Source organism: Balaenoptera borealis (genome assembly GCF_965194805.1).
Source record: "Balaenoptera borealis genome assembly, chromosome: 13".
NCBI lineage: Eukaryota > Metazoa > Chordata > Mammalia > Artiodactyla > Balaenopteridae > Balaenoptera > Balaenoptera borealis.
Genome location: NC_138870.1, coordinates 5,294,453 through 5,321,520, shown reverse-complemented (window position 1 = coordinate 5,321,520; position 27,068 = coordinate 5,294,453). Strand labels below are relative to the sequence as shown.

Genomic DNA, 27,068 nt, shown 5'->3' with positions numbered 1-27,068 from the left:
TCTTCCTACTCCCATCTCTACGCACCCCCAAACTGTTCATATAAAACCATCTTCCTTAGACGTCTACCAAACTGCTTCTCTCCTGTCACTCAGACAGCGCCAGAAATCCTACCTCCTTCAGGAAGTCCTCCTGAAGGGACCAGAGGAGGGTCCCTGCTCCTTTTTTTTTTTTTTTGGCTGCGTTGGGTCTTCGTTGCTGTGTGCGGGCTTTCTCTGGTTGCAGCGAGTGGGGGCTACTCTTCGTTGCGGTGTGCGGGCTTCTCATTGTGGTGGCTTCTCTTGTTGTGGAGCACGGGCTCTAGGCGTGTGGGCTTCAGTAGTTGTGGCACGCAGGCTCAGTAGTTGTGGCTCACGGGCTCTAGAGCGCAGGCTCAGTAGTTGTGGCGCATGGGCTTAGTTTCTCCGTGGCATGTGGGATCTTCCCGGACCAGGGCTCGAACCCTTGTCCCCTGCATTGGCAGGCGGATTCTTAACCACTGCGCCACCAGGGAAGCCCAAGGGCCCCTGCTCCTTTATCCCCAGGGAAAATGCAGAAGTCCTGAGGGACGCCATGGCCTGGGCCGGTCTCGCTGGACTTAGCTTCCCATGACTGCCCTCTGTCCTGGTGCTGGACGTAAGGCAATGTGGTGGACAGACTCTCAGGGGCCCCCATGAGGCCTGACTCCTGCCATTCACATGTCTCCCTAATCCCCTCCCCTGAGGGTGGGCTTGAAACCTCCTTCTAACCAATAGGCTGTGACAAAGAGGACAGCATGTGCACGACTACACGTGTGTCATTACGTTACATAAGCAGGTAGTGTCCGTCTTGCTGGGAGATGCACTGTCTCTCTGGCTTTGAAGAATCAGGCCACCAGAGGGAGAGGTCACACGGCAAGACACTGAGGGCAGCTCCCAACTGAGAGCCAGAAAAAGCTGAGTGCTTCCTCCGTCTGGAAGACTTGACGGAACTGAGTGCCATTAGCAACCGCACGAGCTTGGAAGCAGACCTGTCCCCGGCCAACCCTAGAGGAGAGCCCAGCCCTGGCCAACACCCTGACGGCAGCCTTACAGAAGACCCGGCTGAGCCAGGCATGGGCTCCCGACCCACAGGAACTGTGAGATGATAGATGGATCTTGCTTTGAGCCACAAAGTTTGTGACGATTTTATTACACAGCAATTGGTAACTAATCCGGGTAATTCTTGACCAAGAGATACCATGACTTATGATCTAATTATAAATATGTTTGTCATCCTGATGGATACAAACATGGTTGTCAGCCCACACAGTCTAACATGTGGCTTAAAATGTATTCTTTATGCCAGTAGATGATTGACCTGTCTAGTGATATTAGATGGATACAATCGCTCCTGTGTGTTCTCTTCATGGTTGCCCAAGTGAGTTGCATTTTCTGGGAGCTATTAGCCCATCCAGCAGCGGTTAGCAACCTACCGCACTCATGTCTGTGGGACCCCCAGAGCAACTCAGGTCCTGCTGGTTCAGTTAAACACCCAGGGGGGAGGGGGGGATGGTCAGTCCCCTTATCTGACTTTCAAATTTTTTTCACCCCTTCCTCTACTTCTGAACCCACAGCTTCCCCTCCCTCACCATCTCTACAATCCAGAATAGCAAAGTGAAAAATAGCCAGGCTTTGAAATCAAAATGACCTGTGATCAAATCCATCACTGCACACCCAGCAGCGAGGGGGGGAAACCTGCCCCCTCCCTGAGCCTCAAGGGGCTCAGCCCCAAAAGGGTTGCCAGGAGGACTAAATGGCACCATCTTCTAAGATGATAAACTTGAAGCACATCTTTTCTTCACCCTCCTCCTCCATTTCACCTCATTGGTTCCCAGCCTCATGTAGACGTTCCATCTAGCTTGTTTTCAGACTTTATTTTCTGTAGCTAAACATTTGAAAATCCCGATACAACTTTCCTTCCGTTTTCCTGAAAGAGTTTTCCAATCCACAGGCATTTAAGGGAGAAAAATGAACAGTGGGCACAAGAAACCTTAAATTCAAGTGAAAAGACAAAAGTCAGAATTGTCATTGATGAAGCAATTTTAACTCTTCTCCTAAAACAATAGGTTTCAGATTTTTCTCTCTCAATTTATTCCCACTTGCCAATTGCCCCTTCCTCTTTCTCTCTGTCTGTCTCTCTCTCGCTCTCAAACACACAGAGACACGAAGCTTCTGTTTATAGTTACAATGGCTTACTTTGTATCACAAACTATCCTGATGTTTCAGCAATTTAACCTTCACCATGTAAGTATTATGATTACCCCCATTAAAATAATGTGCCCACGTTTACCAGCTAAGAAATGACAAAGCCTGATTCTGATCTCAGACAGTGTCAAGCTCTGGTACAGTGCCAGGAATACACAGGGTGCTGGACCAGTGCTGAGGGCATCAGACTGACACTCCATCTCTATTTATACGCATTCATGCGCACCATCGCTGCGTGGCCTCTAGATGTCAGAATAAAACACCCCGTGCAGCTCTGATGTTCTCCAAGGTCTGCTACTGTTAGGAGAAATACATATCCTAACAAGTGCTTAGAGGTTTGAAAAGGCAAATGGCCACACACACAAACAAAGGAAGCTGGATATGGGTAAACCGTTTTACCAAGAAAAGGCAAAAAAATGACCCTTCCCTGACACTCCCTTTGTTTCCAGCAAAATCTATTTTTCTGAATCACAAAGTATTAAAAGAATTAGGATTTCTTGCGGAAGATGAAATGAGATGCGGAAGGGAGAGCAGAGAAAAGCGTGATGAACTCAGAAATGGTAAGAAGGGCTTTGGGTGCTAAGTTGGAGAATTGAGGTTCCAGGCAAATTCATGGGTTGCTCTGGTGGGTAGGAAAACCCAGCCACAAGGAACTTGGGTCATCCTCAGGACTTTGCTAAGTACCGTGCATAAAATAATGATTTCTGCATTTACGTTTTTTGTGCTAGAGACTAATTCTACTCCCGATGTCTACTCCCCGCCCCCTACATTTATAGTTATAGAAGGAATAACTGGGCACGTAGCCAACTAGCTGAAATCTACATTTCCCAGACTCTTTTGCACACAAGCATGTCCGTGTGACCTGTCGTGGCCAATGGGATGTAGGAGAAATACACCTTTCAGGGAGTGACCTTAAAAACAAACAGCGTGCTCTCTCTTTCCCCTCTTTTCTCTTCGTACTGATGAGAATACAGATGTGGTGCTGAGGGTAGCAGAGTCATGTGATGGAAGAGGCTTGGTTCCCATCACCCTGGAGCTGCCCTCTCAGTCCTGAACTGCTCGTGTTCAAACTGTTATAGGAAATCAATTTCTATCTTGTTCAAACCTTTGTTATTTTGGCCTCTGTCACAGAAACCAAACGAGGATTCTAATTAATATGCTTATAAATCATTTTGAATTACTTATCACGTTTGAACTGCACCATCATCCTTGGGAGGAAGATGAAACAAGGATGCTTCTCTTCATTTCACAAATGGGAAAACTGGTCAAGACCACTACGTAAAAAAATTAGTTTTCTCTGCCAAGGAATGATTGTAGCTTAAGGTAGAACCCAGAGGGGGACTCAAAGTTTATTTGTTAACATACAAATGTGGAGTCCTCATTGGGTGCTAACCGGGTACGATATATGGCTGTAGGGTCATCAGTCTCTGAAAGACCTGACTAAGCTGTAGACAGGAAATTATCTTGTTCCTCCAGAGTCCACAATGGACCAGAGGTCACCTGGCCTCAAGCACAGAATTTTTAATCGGGGGGAAGAGAAGAAAGCCATGTTATAGAAGGTCAGTCCACAGGGTGTCAGCAGGGCCAGAATTAGAACCCGTGTTCAGCATTTTTCACAGTGCAACCCTGACATCCTTACTATTATTATTATTGTCAGTAACTATTTACTGAGTGTAAAAGCCACGTGTCGCTAGCCATGCTAGGTGCCTGACGTAGCAGGTATGGCTTCAAGAGCTTGTGTGTTGCCCAGGATAACACAGACTTTCGGATGGCAGAGTAGGATTTGGACTTAAGTCTGTCTGTCTCCAATACCTGTGTACGTTTCACCACCTTAGGCTGCGCTGCGTCTTTTAAGAGTTAAGAAATAGAGTCGCAGATGTAGAGAACAAACTTATGGTTACCAAGGGGGGGAAGGGGGCGGTGGGACAAACTGGGAGATTGGGATTGACATATATACACCATTATGTATAAAATAGATAACTGATGAGAACCTACTGTTAACACAGAGAACCCTACTCACGTGATAAGGAAAGCTAAAAAAGAGTGTATATGTGTATATGTATAACTGATTCACTTTGCTGTACAGCAGAAACTAACACAACATTGTAAAGCAACTATACTCCAATAAAAATTAATAAAAAAATAAAAAGAGTTCAGCCTTAGGTTGGAAGATTACAGGATAACTAACAAGGACAGTCACAAACCCAAGGGTCAAGTTCGTTTAGAGAAGGCCTGTAGATTATACAGAAGGGGCAAAAGGCATACTATAGAAGGGATATTTTATGCATGAAAACTGTTCCAAACTGATTGTGATGAGTTGAATCTATTGGCCCCAGTTCTTTATACCTCTCTCCATGCCTTTATTGTAGACAGAAGATACTCCCCTACCCCTTGACTTTGTGCTTGGCCGTGAGACTTTTGACAAATGGGATAAGACAGAAGAAATAACATGCTAGTTCCAAACCTAGGCCTAAGAGCCACCCCATCCAAGCCCAGCTGGACCTGAAGATCTGTAAGATCTGTAATTATTGTTGCGTTAAGTCACTGAGTTTAGAACGGTTTGTTACACAGCATTTTTGTGGCAATAGTTAACTGATACACAGAGGTAATATGAACCTGCACTTGGAATTTCTCCAACTGTTTTACTTGCACCGTGAATTCCCTTATAAAGCACAACTAAATCCAGGTTCATTTGACCTGTTCATTTGAAACCATGAGAAGCTGTCAGGGGCAGAGAACAGGGATCATTGCTGAAGTGTGACGCCAGTATTGCTCCAGACACACAGGAAGTTGCTCAGAACTTGAACCGGTTTGAGGATTCCATTTAAGTACAACCCATCACTGGCTATCTGTTCTAGACTAGACTACATCTCAGCATGAACTTATGTCACCCTGTCAGCTGCTTTGGCTGTCCATACAGGGGCAGGTTGGCTCCCCACACATCTGTATCCTCTGGTCCCTCTGCCCATTCCAGTTTCTCTTTGACTGGTCTTGTAGAGAGCCGTCTGTCCCAAAGTTGGTTTATCTCAGGAGATGCTTGGAAAACGCCTGGAGTCCTCAGGGAAATAGGGACACCATCTTTCCACCCATATCACCCAGATTATACAGACCTATACCAGAAAGCTCCACTCCAGAAGTTCCACAGCCCCTCCCTAGTGACTTGGAAACATGAGAATTTGTCTGCCTCTTGAGCCAATGGCATTCATCCTCGTTCCAGGATTCCACAGATCCTACTACCTTCCTATGATTTCCCCTTCTGCTTTGTCCCATAACGAGAATGGAAATGCACCCACCCTCAGTCTGAGTTCCACGTTCTCCCCTCCATAGGTCAGCATCCCACCATCCAGAGATCCAATCTCTCCCAAGAAGAGCCTGTTGGCAGCCAGGTTGCCCACGATGGAAGGACTCCTGCAGAGCACACAGCAAGAGAGTCACTAACACCTCGACGAGGAATGGGTCAGGATGACGGTGAGGGCTAGGAAGCCCAATGATGGTTTAGCCTTCAAGATTCTCTCTTCCCAAGCTTCTTCTTATCCTGAAGGCTCTCCCCAAACCCTTAGGCTGAACTAAGTGCGTGGAGCCTTCCCTTCTCAAATTACATTGAAATGACATCTTTTTCATCTTGGTATCCCTGCTTCATAGCCTGATAAATGCTTAAAGTGGCCAAGATGTTTTCTAAACCATTATACTCTTTGCTTTATTTTGCTTGAAATTCCTTAAATAGCCAAAGTATCTGTGATTTCTTATCTGGGATCAGCTTCTTTTTTCTCTATCCCCTGTCCTTCACCCCATCTCCTCCACTCCTCCCACCCCACTCCCATGACTACCACCAAAAACAAAGGAAGCCCAGACTGCCCATTCCTGACTTCCCATGTGCTAATCAAGTTCCCTGAGCCCACAGAGACTTACTTCACAGGAGCGGTGACATCATGCAGATCAATCCAGGCCTTTGGCAGTGAATCATAGTGGCACCATCGTTCCCAATTAAACCCGTCAACTGCTAATGCGTACTTATCCAGTTTAAAGGTGTCGAAAAGGATGTTGTCAAACACAGGAGACACAACCACGGTGTGGTCTTCCTGAATCCGCGCCAAGATGGGCTCTGCCCTAAAAGAACAGTGTGTAACCCAGGATGGACGTGAGGGTAAACAGCAGAAGCAAGCAGACAAAGATGCTGCAAGCACCTTCTTCATTCAGGCTGCGCTGGGTGGTGAGCAGAACTCTCCAGAGCCCAGAGAATCTGCAGTTTTGGGGATAGCTGGGGTGGCTAGCTGCTGACCCAGGTCAAGAGCAGATTTGAAATTAGTACCCAAATATCACCCCCAAGCCATTGTGAACAGGACCATCAGTATCTGCCTGAATTTACATTAGCTCTTGGGTCTTCCTGCTTCCAAAATAATGTCTCTTTTACTATCTGATTCCCCACATTCTCCAAAGAACACAACTCTCTTCGTATCAGGTAACTTCATGGGAAAAACCTTAGGAATTACGAGAAGATAATCTCTTCATTTTACAGATAAGGATAATCTCTTCATTTTACATAAATGTCTAGTTTGGTGACGTGACTCACTGAAAGTCACAAAGTATTTGGCAAAGCCAGGGTTGGTATCCAGTTGTGCATATGCCAAGTCCATTGCTTTTTCGCTAGCACTAGACTACTTCTCCTAGCCAACCAAAAGCATCCTGTCTTTGGAGCTTCCTTTTGCTTGAGGTCTGGTGTTGACTTTCCCCACTTCCACAATATCCTGTCTTATACTCATCGTATGTACAATATCTCCCTTCTTCCCTTTCCCAGAAGGAGTCCCCTGGAGCCTTACCACCCAACGTTCACTTCAACATGAGCATCCAAGATGGCAACCACGTCAGCCGTGGCCACCTCCCTGCCGGTGTTGCGAGCAGCAGCAAGACCTTTTCTCTCGGTACGCCGTATTATTTTCAGTAGTCCTGGAGACTTCTGGTTGTAAAGCTTAATCTTCTCATCCAAGTATGCCTTTAATTCTCCTGCCAACAAAATGCACACCTATAGAACTTCTGAATGCAATAATCAATGCGGTGTAAAAATTTTATACTATTGTAGAGTAGTGGTTGGACTACCCCCAGCATAGGATGGGCAGTTGTACAGCCTTGACTGAGAAAATAGTGTTTCCCTACCCCTGCTTCTCCTCTCCCTTCCATCCTCAGGATTCATGTTCCCAATCCTAATTTTTCCATTGAAGTTAAACTATCTTAGCATAATAATACTGCTATGTGCCAGGCACTGTTACATGTGTTTTAAGAGTATTGAGAAATTCTTACAAGAATGAATGCGGGACTTCCTTGGTGGTGCAGTGGTTAAGAATCTGCCTGCCAATGCAAGGGACACGGGTTTGATCCCTGGTCCGGGAAGATCCCACATGCCACGGAGCAACTAAGCCCTTGCGTCACAACTACCGAGCCTGTGCTCTAGAGCCCATGAGCCGCAACCACTGAGCCCACACACTGCAACTACTGAAGCCCGCACGCTCAAGGGCCTGCGTGCTGCAACTACGGAAGCCCACACACCTAGAGCCCTCTTTCTGCAACAAGAGAAGCCACCACAATGAGAAGCCCGCACACCGCAATGAAGAGTAGCCCCCGCTCACCGCAACTAGAGAAAGCCCGCGCGCAGCAACAAAGACCCAACGTGGCCAAAAATAAATAAATAAAATAAATACATTTTTTTAAAAAAGAATGAATGGGACACACCTGACCTAACTAAGGTAGAGGTGCTGATGGACAGACATTGCTGAGAAAACCTAGAACTTCTTCTCCACAGCTAAACTCTCAAGATTTTCTGGAGAGTACATAAACAACTGAAATTGTTTTGTCTTTTTTAGGTATTCCTACTTGACCTACTCAAGGACCAATTGGGACAGAATACCCAGACGAATCTCCTTGCCAGCTTCTAGCTAATAAGTTTATCCCCAACATTATGCAAATAAGATTCGCTATTTCCAGATTGTTTACAGTTTCTTCTTCTCTCTCTCTCCTCTCTTTTATAAGGCCTGTGTATGCATTCAAACCATTTTTGGAACACTTGGATTAAATCGGTTGACACTTGAAATATTTGACCTGATGCAAATGAGGCTTCACATCTAGGGGGAAAAAAGGAAGGGGGTACATCTCTAACGTCGATTTGTGGCATTTCAATCTTACTACCAATGATACTGAGGTAAACAAGGAGGACTCTAGCTAAAATTTACTATGGGCAAGCCCTGGGCTGAGGACTCTACATGTATGATTTAATCCCCAAAACAGTCCTATCAGGAAGCACTATTATTTGTCCCATGTCACAGATGAGGAAATGGAGGCAAGAAGTAGCTGAGAGACAGCCCTCCAAAGTCCCATGAACAGTAAGTTTCTTTTGTGGCCTGCATGGTAGAGACGTCCAAACATTTTCCTCAGTTTAACAAAAAAAAATTTTAACACAATACATAATTCAGTGCAGGCCCAAACTGGCTGATGTTTCCATGGTTACTGAGAGAGAAGGTGATTCTTGTCCCAGTGACACCCGTCAAAGAATGACCAACAATTCCCTCTGCTGTGCCTATCCAAACAAATTATCTCTATGAATGGGTTCCCGACCCAAGTGAGCAGGATGTTATATGACAGGGTCTAGAACAGCTGAGAACCTTCTTTGGTTTCTCTTTGTATGTCCACTCTGTGTTTGTAAACTTGTTATTTTTCAGTTTCATTGCTCCACAGGAAGGACTCTTGAATTAACTCATCTATTTCCATGGAATATGGAATTATAGAACCATTGCTTTTGGGGGTTTTTTATCCACAGAAAAACAAAAGGACAAACAAAAGGATGGTCCTCTGTCTTGACGTGGGAAGATTAATGTACCCAGCACAAAATGACCCCTCAACAAATGATCCCTTTCTTTTCCCTCCATGAGAAGTCCAACTTCTTGGCCTAAACTCTAAAACCCCTTTCAGCCTGGCACAGTCCATAAATGGTCATTTTTACTACTATTCCTTGAACAAGTTGCTCACCATTTGAGCTAAAACCGTCCACTAAGATGATCTCCTTCAACAATTGAGAGGGCGTCCGGTTGATGATGCTGGTGATGGCTCTTTGTATAACAGACAGAACTTCATCCACGAATATGAGAATGACACTGAGAGACGGGAGTTGTGAAGGGTATCTCTTCTGAAGACACCTCTAAGAGATTTTTTATAACCATATTACTCTTTTTAATTACTTAAACATTACTCTCCAAAGTCCCTCTTCCCTACGTATGATGTTATAATCTATCAATCAACTCACCAACCCCCAAACTCATTAGGAAGGGGAACTCTCAGTTGCTTGTCACAGTAGCAAGAAGATTTTGTATTTGTTTGTCCAAAATTCTCTTGTTTTGGGGATAAAATTCCTTTCTTTTTGATTAACCTTCAGTAGACGTTTCCACTTGAACATTCAACGTGTCCCACAAAGAATTCCTATTCTTCCCTGTCCCCAAATTATCGTCCTTGCCAGAAGGCCTCCTTCTGCCATTGCCACCACCCTTTCTCCATGTTCTCAGACCTTCTGTCATTTTTGACACAATCCTCTCCTTCACCACTAAAGAGAGGTGGCCAACTGTCCAGAGACGTGTGCTTAACAAATTTTTTAAGTGTCAGAGTTTATATTTATTAAATGCTTTACAGTATGCTTGGCACTGACCTACTCTTCTTTTTTTAACATCTTCATCAAGACATATTTCACATACAATAAAATTCACCCATTTAAAAGTGTATGGGGGAGGGATAAATTGGAAGATTGGGATTGACACATACTACTATATATAAAATTGATAACTAATGAGGACCTACTGCATAGCACAGGGAACTCTTCTCAATACTCTTAAAGACCTATATGGGAAAATAACCTAAAAAAGAGTGGATCTATGTATATGTATAACTGCTTCACTGTGCTGGACACCTGAGACTAAGACAGCATTGTAAATCAACTATACTCCAGTAAAAATTTTGTAAAAACTCTCCAGAGGGAAAAAATAAAATAAAATAAAAATGTACAATTCATTGTTTTTAATATTCACAGAGTTGAGCAAACATCATCACTATCTAATTTTAGAACATTTTCATCACACTAAAAAGAAAGCCCATACCTATTAGCAGTCACTCTTTATTTCTCCCCAACCCCATCCCCCCTCAGCCATAGGCAATTATTAATCTACTTTCTATCTCTATAGAATTGCCTATTCTGGACTTTTCATTTAAATGGAAACATACGATATGTGGTCTTTTGTGTTCACCTAGCTTAATGTTTTCAAAGTTCATCAATGTAGCATATATCAGTACTTCATTTCTTTCTATTGTCAAATAATATTCCATTGCATGGGTATGCCACATGTTTATCCATTCATCCATTGTTGGACATTTAGGATGTTTCTACTTTTTGGCTGTTATTAATGCCACTATGAAAATTTGTGTTGGCATATGTTTTCATTTTACTAACATACACACCTAAGAGCGAAATTGCTAAGTCACGTGGTAACCCTATATTTAACAATTTGATGAACTGCTGTACGGTTTTCCAAAGTGGCTGCACCATTTTACGTTACCACCAGTAATAAATGTTGGTTTCAATTTCTCCACATCCTGGACAATATTTGTCATTACCCCATTGTGATGATAGCCTTCCCAGTAGGTGTGAAGTATTATCTCACTGTGGTTTTAATTTCCATTTCCCTAATAAGTAATGATGTGACCATCTTTCCCTGTGCTTGTTGGCTATTTGTATATCTTCTCTGGAGCAATATCTAAGGACTTTATTCATTTTTAATTTGGTTATTTGTCTTTTTATTATTAAGATGTAAGAGTTACTTGTATATTCTAGATTCAGGTACCTTATCGGATATATGGTTTGCAAATGTTTTATCCCACTCAGAGAGCTGTCTTTTCACTTTCTTCGTATTATCTGCAGCAAGAAAAAAATTTCAGTTTTGATGAAGTCCAACTTTTCAATCATCTCTTTTATCACTTAGACTTTTGGTGTCATATCTAAAAATCATTGCCTAACACCTGATCTTCAAGATTTACTCATGTTTTCTTCTCAGAGTTTTATCATTTTATCTCTTACATCTATGACCATTCTGAGTTAATATTTATGTCTGATGTGATTTAAGCACCCACTTCATCTTTTTGCATGTAGATGCCCAGTTGTCCCAACACCATTCTTTCTGCCATTAAATTGTCTTGGCATTTGTAAAGAAGAAAACTTCTTGTGTGTCTCTTTCTCTCTACTTACAGCACTATTCACAATGAAAACGTCAGTGACCAGACGTGTATGTGCGGGTTTCTGTGGCTCCCTGTTGTGTGTCTCCTGTATTACATTATTATCACGCAGAACACTTCATTTTTGACTCTTCTGGTCACCAAAGGTGTGGGAGTTTTTCCCACACCAAGCAATTCTCTGTGATACCAGCTGGGTGTCCTACAATTTCATTCAATTCTGACAGTATCTACCTGGTGATAATCAGATTCCACATGGCAAGGGCCCAGTCCGACAAGACTGCTCCCCACTTCAGATGCCAACCGCAAAGAACAGAATAAAGGATACAGTTCACCAGTCAGATGAAGGCATAAATAGAGAAGATCTGGGAGGGTCCTGACCACAGGAGCTTCTGTCCCCACAGAGCTGGGGTACATCACCCTCCCAGTGTGGATGTGCTCACCAGCCTGGAAGCTCCCTGAATCCCACACTACTGAGATTTTACGGAGGCTTCCTCATACCAGCATGATCAAATATTAATTTGATTGTTCAACCCTCTCGCCTTTCTGGAAGATGGAAGGTGAGGCTGAAAATTCCAAGCTTCTAAGCATGACTTGGTCTTTCTGGTGACCAGCCCCCATACAGGAGTTTACCCAGAGTCACCTCAATAGAACGAAAGATGCTCCTAGTATGCACCTAGGAATGCACTTAGGATGCACTTAGGAATTTACAACGGTTTCATGAGCTCTGTGCCAGGAACTGGGAACAGAGACCAATATATATTCCTATTATCTTACAATAGTATTATTATGAGGATCAAATGCAATAACGTACATAAGATGCTCAGAATGGAAGAAGTGCTCAATAAATGTTAGCTGCTATCGCTACCACCTTGGTGGTTATAGCTGTTCTTGTTGCTATAATTATCACTTGAACAATAACACCATTCACATGAGAGGAGAAAAAGAAATTGGTACATTTAAGTTTGGCCACATTGAGTCTGAACAATCTGGATTGGAGACGTGAATTTGGGAGTCATCACCGTGTACATGGTGGTTGACTTCATAAGAGCTGGATAAAATCACTCAAGTTACGTGCAGATAGACGCCTTCAGCTAAAGCCTGGGGATCATCAATATTTAAAGCAGAGGAGCCTGAGAGATGAATTTTAAATTCTTTCAAGCTCAGTGGCCATTCTTAACGTCTAGTACAGACTGGTTATATAATAAATATGCATCTAACTGAGAGTAAGAATCGGTAATTATGCTAAACTGGAAACTGATTAAAACTGTGCTCAGCTTCTCTTACCTCTAATCCACATAATCCGATCAGCTACCTTCAGATGTTTCTTCCTCCACCCGGTCTCCCACGCATCCTTTTGAATATTTTCTTGGCTACTTTCTAAATGCTTTCACAACACTTATCCACACCTCACATTCTCTTACTCACTTTATATCAAGAGAGGCAGGGGACTTTCCTGGCTGTCCAGTGTTAAGACTCCGTGTTTCCACTGCAAAGGGCACGGGTTTGATCCCTGGTTGGGGAACTAAGATGCCGCATGCCTCACAGGGCAGCCCCCCCCAAAAAAAAGAGAGAGAGAGAGAGAGGCAAAAAAATGTGGCTCCTGCAGTTCCAAGAAAAAATGAATTGGTGAATTAACTTGGCTAATACTCTGCTGTCACCATCTTGAAATTCTTAATAATTTTTAAACAAAGGGCCCCATGTTTTCATTTTGTACTGGGTCTTGCAAATTTTGTAACTGGTCCTGGCCCATGGCATTTTGGTGAACTCCTTATTAGAGGTTAACTATTGAAGCTCTGCCTTTCCATATGTTTGATTGTTTGGTTGGTATTTAATAGTTACCTAAGCTCAATAAAATTTACTGATTCCCCTGAGTCACTTTTCTCTGGTCCCTGAAAGGTAACGAGAGGACATGACAACATGAAGACTGCCAGGGCTGGCATCTTTCTGGTATCAGACAACCATCCAGAAAGCTGGGGAGACCTAATGATGACCACCACTTTGGCATCATGCTTAGCAGGCATAGAAGGTCTATCCTTATATTACCTTATAATTCTATGAGATAGCTCTGAATCACTAAATTATTTCTTTCTCAGAGAAAGTCCAAGGAGTGGTCTCCCTATAGTTTTCAAAGTGTGGTGGTACCCAGGATGCTTTAGCTCTGGAATCCATATGTCTGAGCCACACGAATTTTTTTATGGTCAGCATGAAGGAAGAGTATTTATTTGGTTTATAAGCATGAGATGTGACTCATGTTATTCAAGTATAGGTGGATACTTGAGTCGTATATAGTTTGTATCCACACTAAGACTTTCTAACAAGCAGTTTCATGAGTTAATCTCTATGGAATTAAAACTTAATGCTCCAGAATTAAGTGCAAAGCAGCTTCAATTACCCACTGATCTCAGCATATCATCTGCACACCTAAAGACCTAAATTATGAAATTGAGCTAGGTTCCAAGATAAGTAGGATAAATGCAGATATACACACCCAGGCACATCAGAGTCCAAATACTAAAAGCCAAAGATAAAATCTTGAAAGCAGCCAGAGAAAAATGACTCACCACATACAAGGGCACTCCAAAAAATATTAACAGTTGACATCTCATCAAAAACAATAAAAACAGAAGGCAGTGGGACAACATACTGAAATTGTCAAAAGAAAAAAAGACTATCAACAGAGCATCTCATATCTTTCAAATATGAAGGTGAAATAAAGACATTGGCAGATCAACAAACATTGAATTTGTTGATAGCAGACCACCTTAAAAGAAATACGATGTTCTTTTTTTTAACACTTGCTTTGTTTTTTTATTATTTTAACATTTTTTAAGCTTTTTATTTTATATTGGAGTATAGTTGATTAACAATGTGTTAGTTTCAGGTGTACAGCAAACTGATTCAGTTATACATATACACGTATCTATTCTTTTTCAAATTCTTTTCCCATTTACGTTGTTACAGAATATTGAGCAGAGCCCCCTATGCTATACAGTTGGTCCTTGTTGATTATCCATTTTAAATGTAGCAGTGTATACATGTCAATCTCAAACTCCCTAACTATCCGTTCCCCCCACCCTTCCCCCCTGGTGACCATAAGTTCGTTCTCTAAGTCTGTGAGTCTTTTGGTTAAAAGCAAGTGATCTCAGATGTTAATTCAAATACACACACACACACACACACACACACACACACACACACACACAAACAAAGAGCACCACTAAAGGTAATTGTGTAATTATAAAAGACAATATAAATGCCTATTTCTTCTCCTTTCTTCTCTTAACTAATTTTAAAAGCAACTGTATTTTTTTAAAGTGTATATAATTGTATTATTGGGGCTATAACATGTAACAGTTTACTATACTTGACAAAAGCAACACAAAAGAGGTGGATGGGAACAAAGCTGTATTGAAGTAAGGAAATAACACCAGATGGTAAATTGAATCCACAGGAATAAGTGCAGAGAATCAGACATGGTAAATAAGAAGACAAATATAACACACCATGAATTTATGCTTCTTCTCCTTTTTTCTCATCTTCTTTAACAGACATACAATTATATAATGTAATTATAACAGTATATTTTGGGGTTTGTAACATACATATATGGGATATATGTAAAAATAATAGAAAAAGGGAGGAAGAGGGAATAGAGCTATATAGGAGTAACCTTCCTATATCTCATTGGAATAAGTCTAAATAGACTCTGATAAGTTAAGATGTATGTTAACTTATCATTAAGTTAAGTTACACCAACCATTAAGAAAACAACTATAAGAATATATTGAAAAATTGTTAAAAGAATTATACTGTTACATTAGAAAATATTCACTTAATGTGAAAAACAAGCAGTAAAGGAGGAATAGAGGAAAAACACACAAGACATTAGAAAACAAAAATAGACATAAATCCAACTATATCAATAAAAACATTAATTGTGAATGAATTAAAAAACATTAATTGTGAATGAATTAAACAACACAATCAAAAGGTAGATACTGTCAGATTATATTTGGAAAAAAAAATCCAACTATATGCTGTCTTTAGGAAACACACTTTTAGATCAAAAGATACAAATAGGTTGAAAACAAAGGATATATCATGCAAACAGCAATCATAAGAAAGCTAGAGTGGTTATACTAATATCAGACAAAATAGGTGGTAAAATAAAAATGTTACTAGTTATAAAGGGAGAGATTTTGTAATGATAAAAGAATCAATCCATCAGGAAGACATAAAAATTATAAACATATATTCCTAGCAACAGAGTCCCAAAATACATGGAACAAAAACTGACAGATTGAAGGGAGTAACAGACAATTCAACAGTAATCATTGGAGTTTTCAATACCCGACTTGCAATAATAGATACAACAACTAAGCAGAAGATAAACAAGGAAATGTAAGCCTTAAACAACACTGCAAACCAACTAGATGTAACGACATCTGTACTAACACTACACAACAAAAGCAGAATACTTTCAACTGTACGTGCAACATTCTCCAGGAGAGGCTGTATGCTAGGGCATAAAATAAGCCTCAGTAAATTTAAAAAGATTAAATTCATACCAAGTGTGATTCTCTGATCACAGTGGAGTGGCATTAGAGATGAAAAAAGAAAAAAATTAGAAATTCACAAATATGTGGAAATTAAACAACACATTTATGGGAGTACCATAAACAACTATCTGCCAACAAATTAGAAAACTGAGATGAAACTGACAAATTCCTAGAAAGACATATATTATCAAAACTGACACAAAATAAACAGAAATCTGCATAGACAACTTCAAGCAAAAAGATTAAATTAGTAATCAAAAATTACCCATCAAAAAAGGTCAGGCCCAGATGGCTTCAGTGGTGAATTCTACTGAGTATTTCAAGAAGAATTAATAGAAATCCTTCACAAACTTTTCTAAAATATAAAAGAGGAGGAAACACTTCCCTACTCATTCTATGAGACAAGTCTTACCCAGATACAAAACCAGACAGAAATATCAAAAGGAAGGAAAGCTACAAACCAATGTCCCTTATGACTAGAGACACAAAAATCCTCAACAAAATACTAGTAAACCAAATCCAGCAACTGTAAAAACAATTATATGCCATGCTTAAGTGGAATTTATGCCAAGAATTTGAGGTTTGTTTGACATCCTAACATCAATTTATGTAAAACACCATGTTAATAGACAATGGACAAAACCCACATGATTATTTCAACGGACACAGAAACAGCATTTGACAAAATTTTACGCGCCTTCATGATAAAAACAAAAAGAAAAGACTAAACAAACTAGGAATAGAATGGAATTTCTCATAAAGGACATCTACAAAACCTACAGCTAACATCATACTTAATGGTGAAGTATAAAATACTTTCCCTCTATAATGAGGAACAAAACAATAATGGCCTATTGTTTCACCACTTCTATTCAACATTGTACTGGAGGTTCTAGCCAGGCAATTAGGCAAGAATATGAAATAAAAGGCATCATGTTGGAACAGAAGAAGTATTTGCAGATGACATAATCTTATGTACATATATAGAATTTATTTTAAGAAAAACCCTTGCAACTCAATAAATAAAGACAAATAAATCCATTTTTAAAAGTAGAAAGTCTCTGAACGGACATTTCTCCAAGGAAGATATACAAATGGCCCATAAACACATGAAAAGATGTTCAGCATCATTAGACAACAAGGAAATTTAAATCAAAACCACAATGATATACCACTTCACACCCACTAGGATGGCTATGATCAAAAAACAAGTAATAACAAATGTTGGTAAGGATGTGGAAAAATCAGGGCTCTCATATGTTGCTTGGAGGGAATGTAAAATGATGCAGTCACTTTGGAAAACAGTCTGGCAGTTCCTTGAAAGTTTAAATATAGAGTTATCATATGGCCCAGCAATTCTACTCCTAGAGTATAACCAAGATAAATGAAGACATATGTCCACACAAAAACTTGTACGTAAATGTTCATAGCAGCATTATTCATAATAGTCAAAAAGTGGATACAATCCATATGTCCATCAACTAGTGAATAGATGAAGAAAATGTGGTATAACTGTAAAACAAAATATTATTTTATAATAAAAGGAATGAAGTAGTGGTAAATGCTATAACATGAATGACACTTGAAAACATTATGCTACGTGCAAAAAGTCAGTCACAGAAGACCCCATATTATGAGTCCATTTATATGAAATGTCCAGAATAGGCAAATCCATAGGGACAAAAAGCAGATCAGTGCTTGCCTAGCGATGAGTTAATCATGGGCAGATGGGGAATGGCTGTTAGTGGGGGAGGGGTTTCTTTTTGAAGAGGTGAAAATGTTTTAAAATTGATTATGGTGATGAATAAACTAAAATTCATTAAATTGTACATTTTAATGAATTATATGGTATGTGAATTATATCTTCAAAAGATGTTATTTTTAAAACTTATCAAGGAAGGTAGGAGAGGCAGAAAGAGAAAAAAACAATAGGAAGGGGGAAACAGAAGGAGAGAGGGAAGATTCTTTCGGTTAAAATTAATAACAAAGAGGGATCCAAGCAGAGAATGTGGGGAAAACACCAGTGGGAAGAGTAGCGCTGTTAACTTCCCTGCAACTTGCCCAAGTTCTTTCTCTCTCAGCCTGTTTCCTCATCTGTAAAATTATGAGTTAGACCCGTCCTATCAAAATTCTCAAGAATCTGTGTTTCTCTGACATCTCTGCTCATCTCTGAGGGGCTGTAAATACTTAAATCAGTCAGTTATCTTCTCTGAGCTGCCATCATAAAATGGATTACAGCCAAGAATTCTGCTCTGTCAGCCTTCCAGAACTTTCTACGCCCTGAGCCCCTTCCCCACCAATTTCCCACTCCTCCAACCTTCTTTCCAACCCTTGACTTTTGCTACTCCCAAACCTTGTCTTCAAATTAAACTGAGGTCCCCAGGAAGCCCACCTTTGTCCTTCTTATCTGGGATCTCACGTGTCTGGGATGGTTCGATAGAGGGCCATCTGGTCACTGAGGTAAATGTTGTAACCAAACTTCCAGAAGAGGTCCTCAACCTCTTTCTGCTCAGCCTCAGAAAGGTCCCTACCTCACCGCTTGAAAAGCTTTGAGTTTGGGAAGAGAATCTTGTTGGGTTTTTGCTTAAAGGAGCCACTCGTCTAGGCTTGCACCGCATTTTGAACAGGACACTTTTCATCTTTCACCCTTGCCAGTGTGTCATCCACATCTTTTGGTTGCTTCATCGCTAGTTTCATACCTTCTTCTGCCAACGAAGAGCAGGGGAGAAAACACTTCAGCCAGTCTTTAGTTACCTGGGCATTGCTTTCTCATCCACGTTTCCTTGAAATGCTTTTCTCCCCAGATTCTAAAAATTACAAGTTCTTGCCCCAGAGGCTACGCTGGATCAAGGGAACGTGTCAGAGCCATGCTAGGCTGTCCCAACCAGGCAAGCAAGAAAACATATCTCTCCTTTCAGCTCTATCAGAACTTATCTATCTCAAGTCCCATACTTTCACGTTTCCTCTAGGAACCATGATCTGAGAAATACATTGACAATAAGCTAATATTTCTCAGAATAAAGCCCAAGAACCACTTACATCAGAATCATCTGTCACAATAATTTTTAAATGTAGTTATCCAGGCTTATCCCCAAATGAATGAAATCAGAATCTCCTTACCCAAGGGAGGCAGGAGAATCTGTTAGTCTCTCACAGGATGACCCAGCTTAGGTGAGTCTGATTCTGATATTAACTGTGTCTTCCCCCACTGTGCCATTAAATTCAGTGGCCTTGTCTCCAGATGCAAGACCCATGATACAGCTCCATCTTGGAGCCTGGACGCAGGACCACACAGCTGAGAATATCCTCAGCAGAAGGAGGAGAAACCAGTGTTACCTTCTCTGCATCTGGCTGCCGCCGCCGCTGGTCCCCGGCCAGGTTCACCTCGGTTGCCCTGGCTCTGCCGCCATCATTTCTCTCTCAGTGAGTACCTTCTGCATCACAGAACTACAGACGGGCTCCCATAAGCTCCTCTGCCCTGTCCCCCATCCCTACCCTCTGTCCTCTCCTCTGCATGATCTCATCTACCCCAAGGCCCTGTCTCTCACCTCAAGGCAATGACCACCACCAGACATACCAATCTGCAGTTCTAGAGTCAGACTGCCTAAATTTGAATCTCACATCTGCCACGTACCAGGTACATGACCTCAGGAAAGTATGTATCTTAACTTCTCCACTTCCCCATCTGTAAAATGGGACATAGCAGCACTTGTTGCCTGGATTTGGGGGGGAGAATTAAATGAGTTTGTACACATAAAGCATGTGTAACTGTGCCTGTTACGTTCGTCATCTTCATCACCATCATCATCACTTTCTTCTCAACTGATTCTTGGAGACATTTCTCATTTTGCTGTTTTCCAAGTTTCGCAAATTCCTAATCACCTTGCCCCTGCGTCTCCCGAGGCATCACTCCTATTTCTACAGATGGTACCAACCACTGGTCTCCTACCTACCCTATCCCAAAACCTCAGGTCTCCTTTAACTCTCTTTTCCCCACCTCCATCCAGTTGCCTCTTTGTGTAGGGCCTATCTCTTCAGGGTAGAATTCATCCCTTTCTTTCCGTTCTACTCCAGCTCAATTCCTTATTGACCTCACCTGGATCATTCACTCACCAAAGAGTTATTGAGCATCTACACTGGCTAGTTCCTAAGGACAGTGGCAAACAAGACAGGCTGATCCTATCTGACAACTTCTATTAACACAGAGATGTTAAAGGTCCCGGCTCCTTAGCCAGGCTGCCTTAACCCTTCGTAACTGTGTGACCCTGGCCAGGGGATTTCTCTTCTCAGTGACTTAAGTTTACCAAGTACCTTGGAGGGTTGCTGTGATAACTAGTGGAATAATACATGTAAAGTGCTTAGGACAGGGCCTGGCACACAGCAAACTTTGGCTATTATTCCATTTTCTCTAGTTTCTTTGTTTCCTCTGCCAGGGGGTCGGGAGGGTGGGAAGGGGAAGAGGTGAGGAAGGGTTTTGAGAAGAGTGGGAAACTTAAATTGCTGTGATCAGAAAGAGTGGCCGTAGGAGAGCAATTAGGAAGCAGCAGTGTAGTGGACTAGGGGAGAGATGTTGATCTAGAATGAAAATGCAGTCGGGAAGGAAGTGGAACATTTTGAGATGTGATTTGCAGGTTGGCTAGACAGGACTTGAGGACAGCTGGGAAGTGAAAGTGTAGGCATGGAAAGGGGGAGTGTCAGTGATGCCTGAGGTTTCTGGCTGTTGTGACCAGACAGGTTGATGGCGCCCTTCTCCACGGTGGAGAAGTCTGGGAAAATGAGGTGGAAACTACCTCCCAGGCCAGCAAGGAAAACAAGTTACAAGCGCTGTGCGATACGTATCATAAGAGATTTAAGCAGGATGTCATGGGTGTCCGGAGGAGAAGTACTGAACTCAACCTGGAGATGAAAGGAAATGTGTTCTACCCAGTATGATCCCTGAGCTGTATCTTGAAATGGATGTACCATATTTATATTCACACAATTTAAAAAAACGTAACATAATTGCTCATTAAAAAAATCCAACAAGAAAAACAATTGTTGTGATCAGAAATGGGAGTATCTTCAGGGACGTCCCTGGTGGTCCAGTGGTTAAGACTCCGCACTTCCACTGCAGGGGCACAGGTTCGATCCCTGGTTGGGGAACTAAGAGCCCGCATGTCACACTGCACGGCCAAAAAAAAAAAAAAGAAAGAAATGGGATTGAGAGCTGATTTGTGAAACATAGAATCGCCACAGGGCTGGGAGAGAACCGGCTGAGGCAAGTGACCACGAATTTGTAGTGGCTCCAGGCTGCTTGGTTATGGGAATTTTTCCAACAGTGCTCAGCACTTGGGTGAAGACACAGAGAAGATGGGCATTTGATTTCACATGATGCTGGGGTTGGGGGGTGGCTCTTAGGAGAGTACAACAGAACAGGTATGCACGGAGTTGTGGATATTGGCAAGAGAAGAGCTGGAGGGATGGTATTGTTATGGAGAAATTAAATGAGCTTGCGCCAGGGTCCTGAGGTTGTGATCAGGGATGGATGGCATGAGTTTGTCATTTCAGAGAAGAGTAGTTCAGGGTGATGACAAAGTCCAGAGTGCACCATGGAAGTGGGAGGTGGGAGGGAGGTAAAGGACTTTACAAAGTGGGATAAAGAACACACACATTATAAATAAATCACATTAGGATTTTTTTTTTTAACCTGTTCATTAAAACACTAGGGTTTTAAGTAACCAGTTCTTTTGTTTTCATCCGTTTTTCCCATGCTTTCACCTGCAAATTGGAGTCAAAAGAAATTTAAAATGCATGATTGCTTCCATTTATGACGCAGAATCACTTCTCTCTCCCTCAGATGAAGAGGACGTCACCTCTGCCCACATTTGTCTGCCTGCCTGACTCCTTTCCTTAGCATGAGTTCTTTCCCAGGAGACTGCTTCCTTAGCAGTTCTTTCCTTAGCAGACTGCTGGTTGCCTACTCTATCACTCTGCCAGATGTGCCCAGAGAGAGCTAAACTCAAGCACTGAGCATAGCTTAGATTCCAGATGGGAACCACCTGCCACGCCAAAGTATGACCATGATTACAGCAACATTTGAAAGAAAAACAACACCCTGTGAACAGATTCTCCAACACAAGGAACCCGTGTAATTTAGATAAATGATTGATTCTGGGGCAGAGAAAATATGAGATGAACCTGAAGCATTTTGTAGTACCAGAAAGTAAGAAAATACTCAAAAAAGGAAAGAGGAAAACTAAAACAAGAGAACCAAACAGAAATGCAAGGAAAAAGACTGGAAGGAAATATGCTGAAATGATCAGAATGGTAGCATTAAGGCAGTAGAAATGTAGACAGTTAATTTTCTTTTTCTATTTTTTAATTATCCTCTGACATGGTCCTATCAGCTTCGTAATGGAAAATATTTATAAGTTAAAGATATTTTAATGTACCAGACATGGTAGCCATCTGAAAATAGAGGCTGAGGAGAAAGAAGCAGTGAAAGAGAACTCTGAGGTTTCCAGCTGCAGCAATCGAGTGCTTGGTGGTGCCCATAATACAGGGTCTACAAAGAGGGAGAATAGATGGGGGCCGGGGATATTTAGGTCAACTAGGTATATGTTTCATTTGAAAGGCCTTTGCAAGATCAGGTATGTCCAGAGAGAAAATGGAAATTTGGCTCTGAAGCTCTAGGGCAAGATCAAGGGCAGAAAATTTGCTCAGAGGAAATTAATAACATTTTTGAGAGTAGAAATGTACTGTAATTAAACATAACAATAAAACATTTAAGCATGGGAAATTTTATGTTTATAGTGTCTTAAAACCTACTGGGGGGGGGAATGGTGATTCAATCATGAATAATGTCTATCTCTTCTTTCCCTTTGCATAAAACCTCAAGCCAGACAGTAAATATTTCAGAATGAATTACTTCTGTTGATCATAATACTGACTTTTTGGAAGGAAGCTCCTTCCCCGCCCATATTTCATCCCTAAAATTTCTGTTCATTCTATGCTTATTTGGGGATAATGTGTTCTCAAGAGATTAAACTGTATCCTTTCTTAATCGGTTACAAATATCTGTGTAATTTCAGAGGATTCATTCATCTGACAAGGAATAGGGTTGATAACAATGGCTAAAAAAAAGCTTATTTGTGGATTGTGAACATGTGTTGGAGGGAAAAAGGAAATAAATATTTTGTAAGCACCTTCTGTGGGCCAGCCAGTGTTAGGCACTGTATGTATACGATCTTATCTGGTCTTCATAACCATCCTCTGATGCAAGGATTATTAGCCCATTTCACAGATAAGGAAACTGAGAATCAGAAGGTTAAGTGATATCCACTCTGGATCAGGTTGTATTTGTTTCAGTGTTTTAATCATACTTTTTTATGCTATAGTTTTGGGGGTTAGTACGGATAATCTGCAGAGTTTTTCTTTTGCACAGATATCCATTTCCTAACGTCCTTCCTGACCTCCTGGACCGGTTGCCTATATATTTATCATTATGCTAAAGTCTATATATGATGCAGAAACAAGGGTTCCATGACAATAGTTTTTCACTTCAGCTGCTCAGCCAGGAGTGAGAATATGACATAGTAAGACCCCCCCCCCAAAAAATCATAAGGTAAGCAAAATTGTTGAGTAAGAAACCCACTTTAAAGGTGGTCTTTCCCACCAATAATAAAGAGGCTTAGACAAATCTTTTTCACCATAGCAACAGAGGAAAGAGAATCGTGCTGCAGAATTAGCATCATAAAACCTAATACATTTGTACATAATTAGGAAGAGACAATGGTGTAGTCAATAAAATTGATAAACATTTAACTTGGAGAAATGGCAGAGCCACAGAATTCTTTGCAATTATTCACCAGCCCTGAGTATCTATAAAAGAGCAGAATTGGCCCAAGGGAAAAAAATTAGCCTGGAAAATAGACCAATACAGATTGCAGAACAAAACAGCAAAAGAAGAGGGGAACTGGAATCACAACCAAAACATGAGTTTTGGGTTTTTTTTTTACCACACCTGATTGTGAGTTGCATCAGTGACCTGGTAGGGAATCTTGGCCATTACCATCAGAACTAGAGTAGACGCAATTTTTAGGCAGCCCACACTTGTCTATGCGATTCACTTTCATAAGCCTTTAAATTCAGTTCTTCAAATATTATCTGATGGATGATGATTTGAAGCACTACGTTACTTACCAGCTGCCACCTGCCAGCAACAGCTCAGTTTCTGTTTCATTTAGGCATTCCAGTGAGACTTTAAATAATTCAAGGTGAAACTATCCACTTGAAAAAAAAATTGGAAGAAGCACTTAAGAAAAGATATCCTGGAATTTCAGGCAAATGAAGGTTAGTTTGACGAGTTGAGAAAGGGGTATCTTTACCTTACATTAAATTTACTGAAGAATCAGCTGAAAATAGATGGAAAAGCACCATAATTTCTTTTTTTCTTCTTTTTTTTTTTTTTGGCTTTCTATGCAGAATCAATGTCTGCTTCCAGCTATGATGGAGTAATTGGAATCAGAGTTTCCCTCCTGCCGAGACTATAAAGCTGAACAAAGTATATGAGACACCTGTTTTCAGGCAATAGGCAGCAAATAACTGTGATCCCTGAGAGAAGGAAGCATGAGTTGAGTCTTACATTTACCCCATCTCTTGATCAGGGGACAATTTTGCAACTATGGCATAGGATGGTCGGCCCCAGGCAGAGAATGATAGCCTCCTGAGCTGAGGAGTCAGAGAGCTAAATTTGGGAGCTGCTAAAGCATCTGTAAATTTCAGTGCAGGGTACCAAAATTAAAGGAGCTACCTAGAAAGAGGATGATTTCTGAGGATTCCCTCCAGATTCCCAGACATGGGATAGGTTTAATGATCCCAGGGAGAAACTCCACAAGGTCTAGCCTAGCATAACTGCTACAGGGTTAAGACATAACAAAGATACTAGAGGTCACACAGTCGTAGCGGATACAGGAATTCTGGCTGAGTCACAATGGAGACATCTTAGTGAACACCCTGGGTATCCTGCTAAGACAATAGGAAGACCACTGCTTACATGTAAGAACCATGCCCTAGGGTAAGGGCCACTCTAAACCCACTCTAACAAAGCCCAAAAGCAAGTCTCAACAACATCAAAATAAGTTTCCAGTATATTAACAGTCGGAACAAAACTCAACACTCTTTAAAGGAAAACAATATAACAGATGCTTTACAAGGATTCATTCACAATGTCAAGGATGCTATCACGAATTACTGGACATGTGAAGAAGCAGAAAAATGTGACCCATTAAAACAGAAGTCAATAGAAACCCACCAGAAGATGACTCAGATGTGGTAATTCAAACACTAGGACTTTAAAATGGCTATTATAAAAATGTCCAAGAACTTAAAGAAAGAAATGGACATAATGAATGTAGAGATGGTGAAATCTCAAGGAAAAACTAGAAACTCTAAAAAAGAACCAAATGGGCATTCTAGAATTGAAATTTATAGTATCTGAAATTAAAGATTTACTGGGTGGACTTAATAGCAAATTGGCAACTTCAGACAAAAGGGTCATAAATTTCCAGACATATCAATAGAAATTATCCAATGTGAAGAAAAATAGAGAAAAAAATGATTTTTAAAAACCATTTTCTTGAGCTGCAATCTCTTCTTACCTTATTCATTTCCTTTCATGCATCTCTTTGGTTTCTCTCTCTTTCCTTTTAATTTCCAGCTCAGCATAGCGTTTTATGGTCTCTTTGTACACTGCTTGTTTGAACAGCTTGAGATCATCCTCCTCCACATTTGTAGGTTTTCCTTCCTTCTTTAATTGCCCTTTTTAATCTTTCACAGTGTGTTCCAGGTATTATTTTCCTGCCTAAATTACATCCAGGGCCCTCATCTTTTGTTCCTGATCCAGTAGCAACTTGTAAACATTGTCCACAGCTTCAGAAGGGCTTTGTGCTCCATCAGCATCACCCTCTTTTTTGTCAGGATGCTCCAATATGAATAACTGCCGAAACTACTTTCTTATTTCTTCATCTGTCACTTCAGGATCTATCTGAAGAACATCAGGGTTCAAGTTGAAGTAGGAGGAACCAGGACAAGTCAACCTTTCAATCTCATTTTTGGACTTCAGAACTGAATCTCTCTTCCTTATTTGTTTCACCTCACAGTAGAAGGTCATAGATACTTCCTCTGTGCTGCCCCCTCCACGCCAAGCCTGCTCACTCCTACAGCCACCATTTCCCCAACTCGGTCACCACATGACTCTTCCTCTTCTTTTCTATTATGTGCATTCGATGCTATACATTTCCCTCTCAACACTGCTTTCACTGTATCTCATAAATTCTGATGAATTATATTTTCATTTCAATTTAGTTCAAAGCTTTTTAAAATTTCTCTTGAGATTTCTTCTTTGACCCTTGTGTTATTTGGAACTATGTTGTTTAATCTCCATGTATTTAGGGATTTTCCAGCTATCTTTCTATTTTAATTCCACTGTGATCTAAGAGTATGCATTGTAAGGTTTCTAGTCTTTTAAATTTGTGAAGGTGAGTTTGATGTCCCAGAATGTGGTCTACCTGGTGAATGTTCTACCCAAGCTTGAAAAGAATGTGTATTCTGCTGTTGTTAGATGAAATATCCTATAGATGTCAATTATATCCAGTTGATTGATGGTGTTTTTGAGTTCAACTATGTACTGACTGATTGTCTGCCTGGTAGATCTGTTCAGTATATGCAGAGGGGCACCGAAGTCTGCAAGTGTAATAGTGCATTAATCTATTTGTCCTTGCAGTTCTATCAGTTTTTGCCTCATGTGGTTTGACACTCTGTTGTCAGGTGCATACACATTAAGCATTGTTATATCTTCTTGGAAGAGACCTGGTGTGGTTATGTTAATACCAGACAAGGAAGATTTCCAAACAAAGAGTATTATCAGAGATGAAGTAGAAATTTTATAACAACAAAAGGGTCAATCAGTCAGAAAGGCATAACTATCTTACATGTATGTGAACCTTAGAGTGTCAAAATACATGAAGCAAAAACTGTCATAACTAAAGATAAATAGGCAAATCTACAATC

At 41.0% G+C, this 27,068-nt stretch overlaps 1 protein-coding gene and 1 pseudogene across 2 annotated transcripts in view; both read right to left on the bottom strand.

The window, feature by feature from the left end:
• Positions 1-19,662, bottom strand: part of GALNT8 (polypeptide N-acetylgalactosaminyltransferase 8) — a gene marked incomplete at its 5' end in the record, with an annotated part of 32,451 nt that extends 12,789 nt beyond the window's left edge. Inside the window, 7 exon segments of the mRNA XM_082351360.1 lie at positions 5,496-5,610; positions 6,112-6,309; positions 7,020-7,203; positions 9,217-9,383; positions 18,439-18,551; positions 18,555-18,602; positions 19,654-19,662. Coding sequence (XP_082207486.1) covers positions 5,496-5,610; positions 6,112-6,309; positions 7,020-7,203; positions 9,217-9,383; positions 18,439-18,551; positions 18,555-18,602; positions 19,654-19,662 — 834 coding nt within the window.
• LOC309609659 (dnaJ homolog subfamily C member 8 pseudogene) lies at positions 15,429-26,241 on the bottom strand (annotated as a pseudogene). Its single transcript has one exon. The product of its transcript is annotated as a dnaJ homolog subfamily C member 8 pseudogene (transcript).
• Between the last annotated feature and the right edge of the window lie 827 nt (positions 26,242-27,068).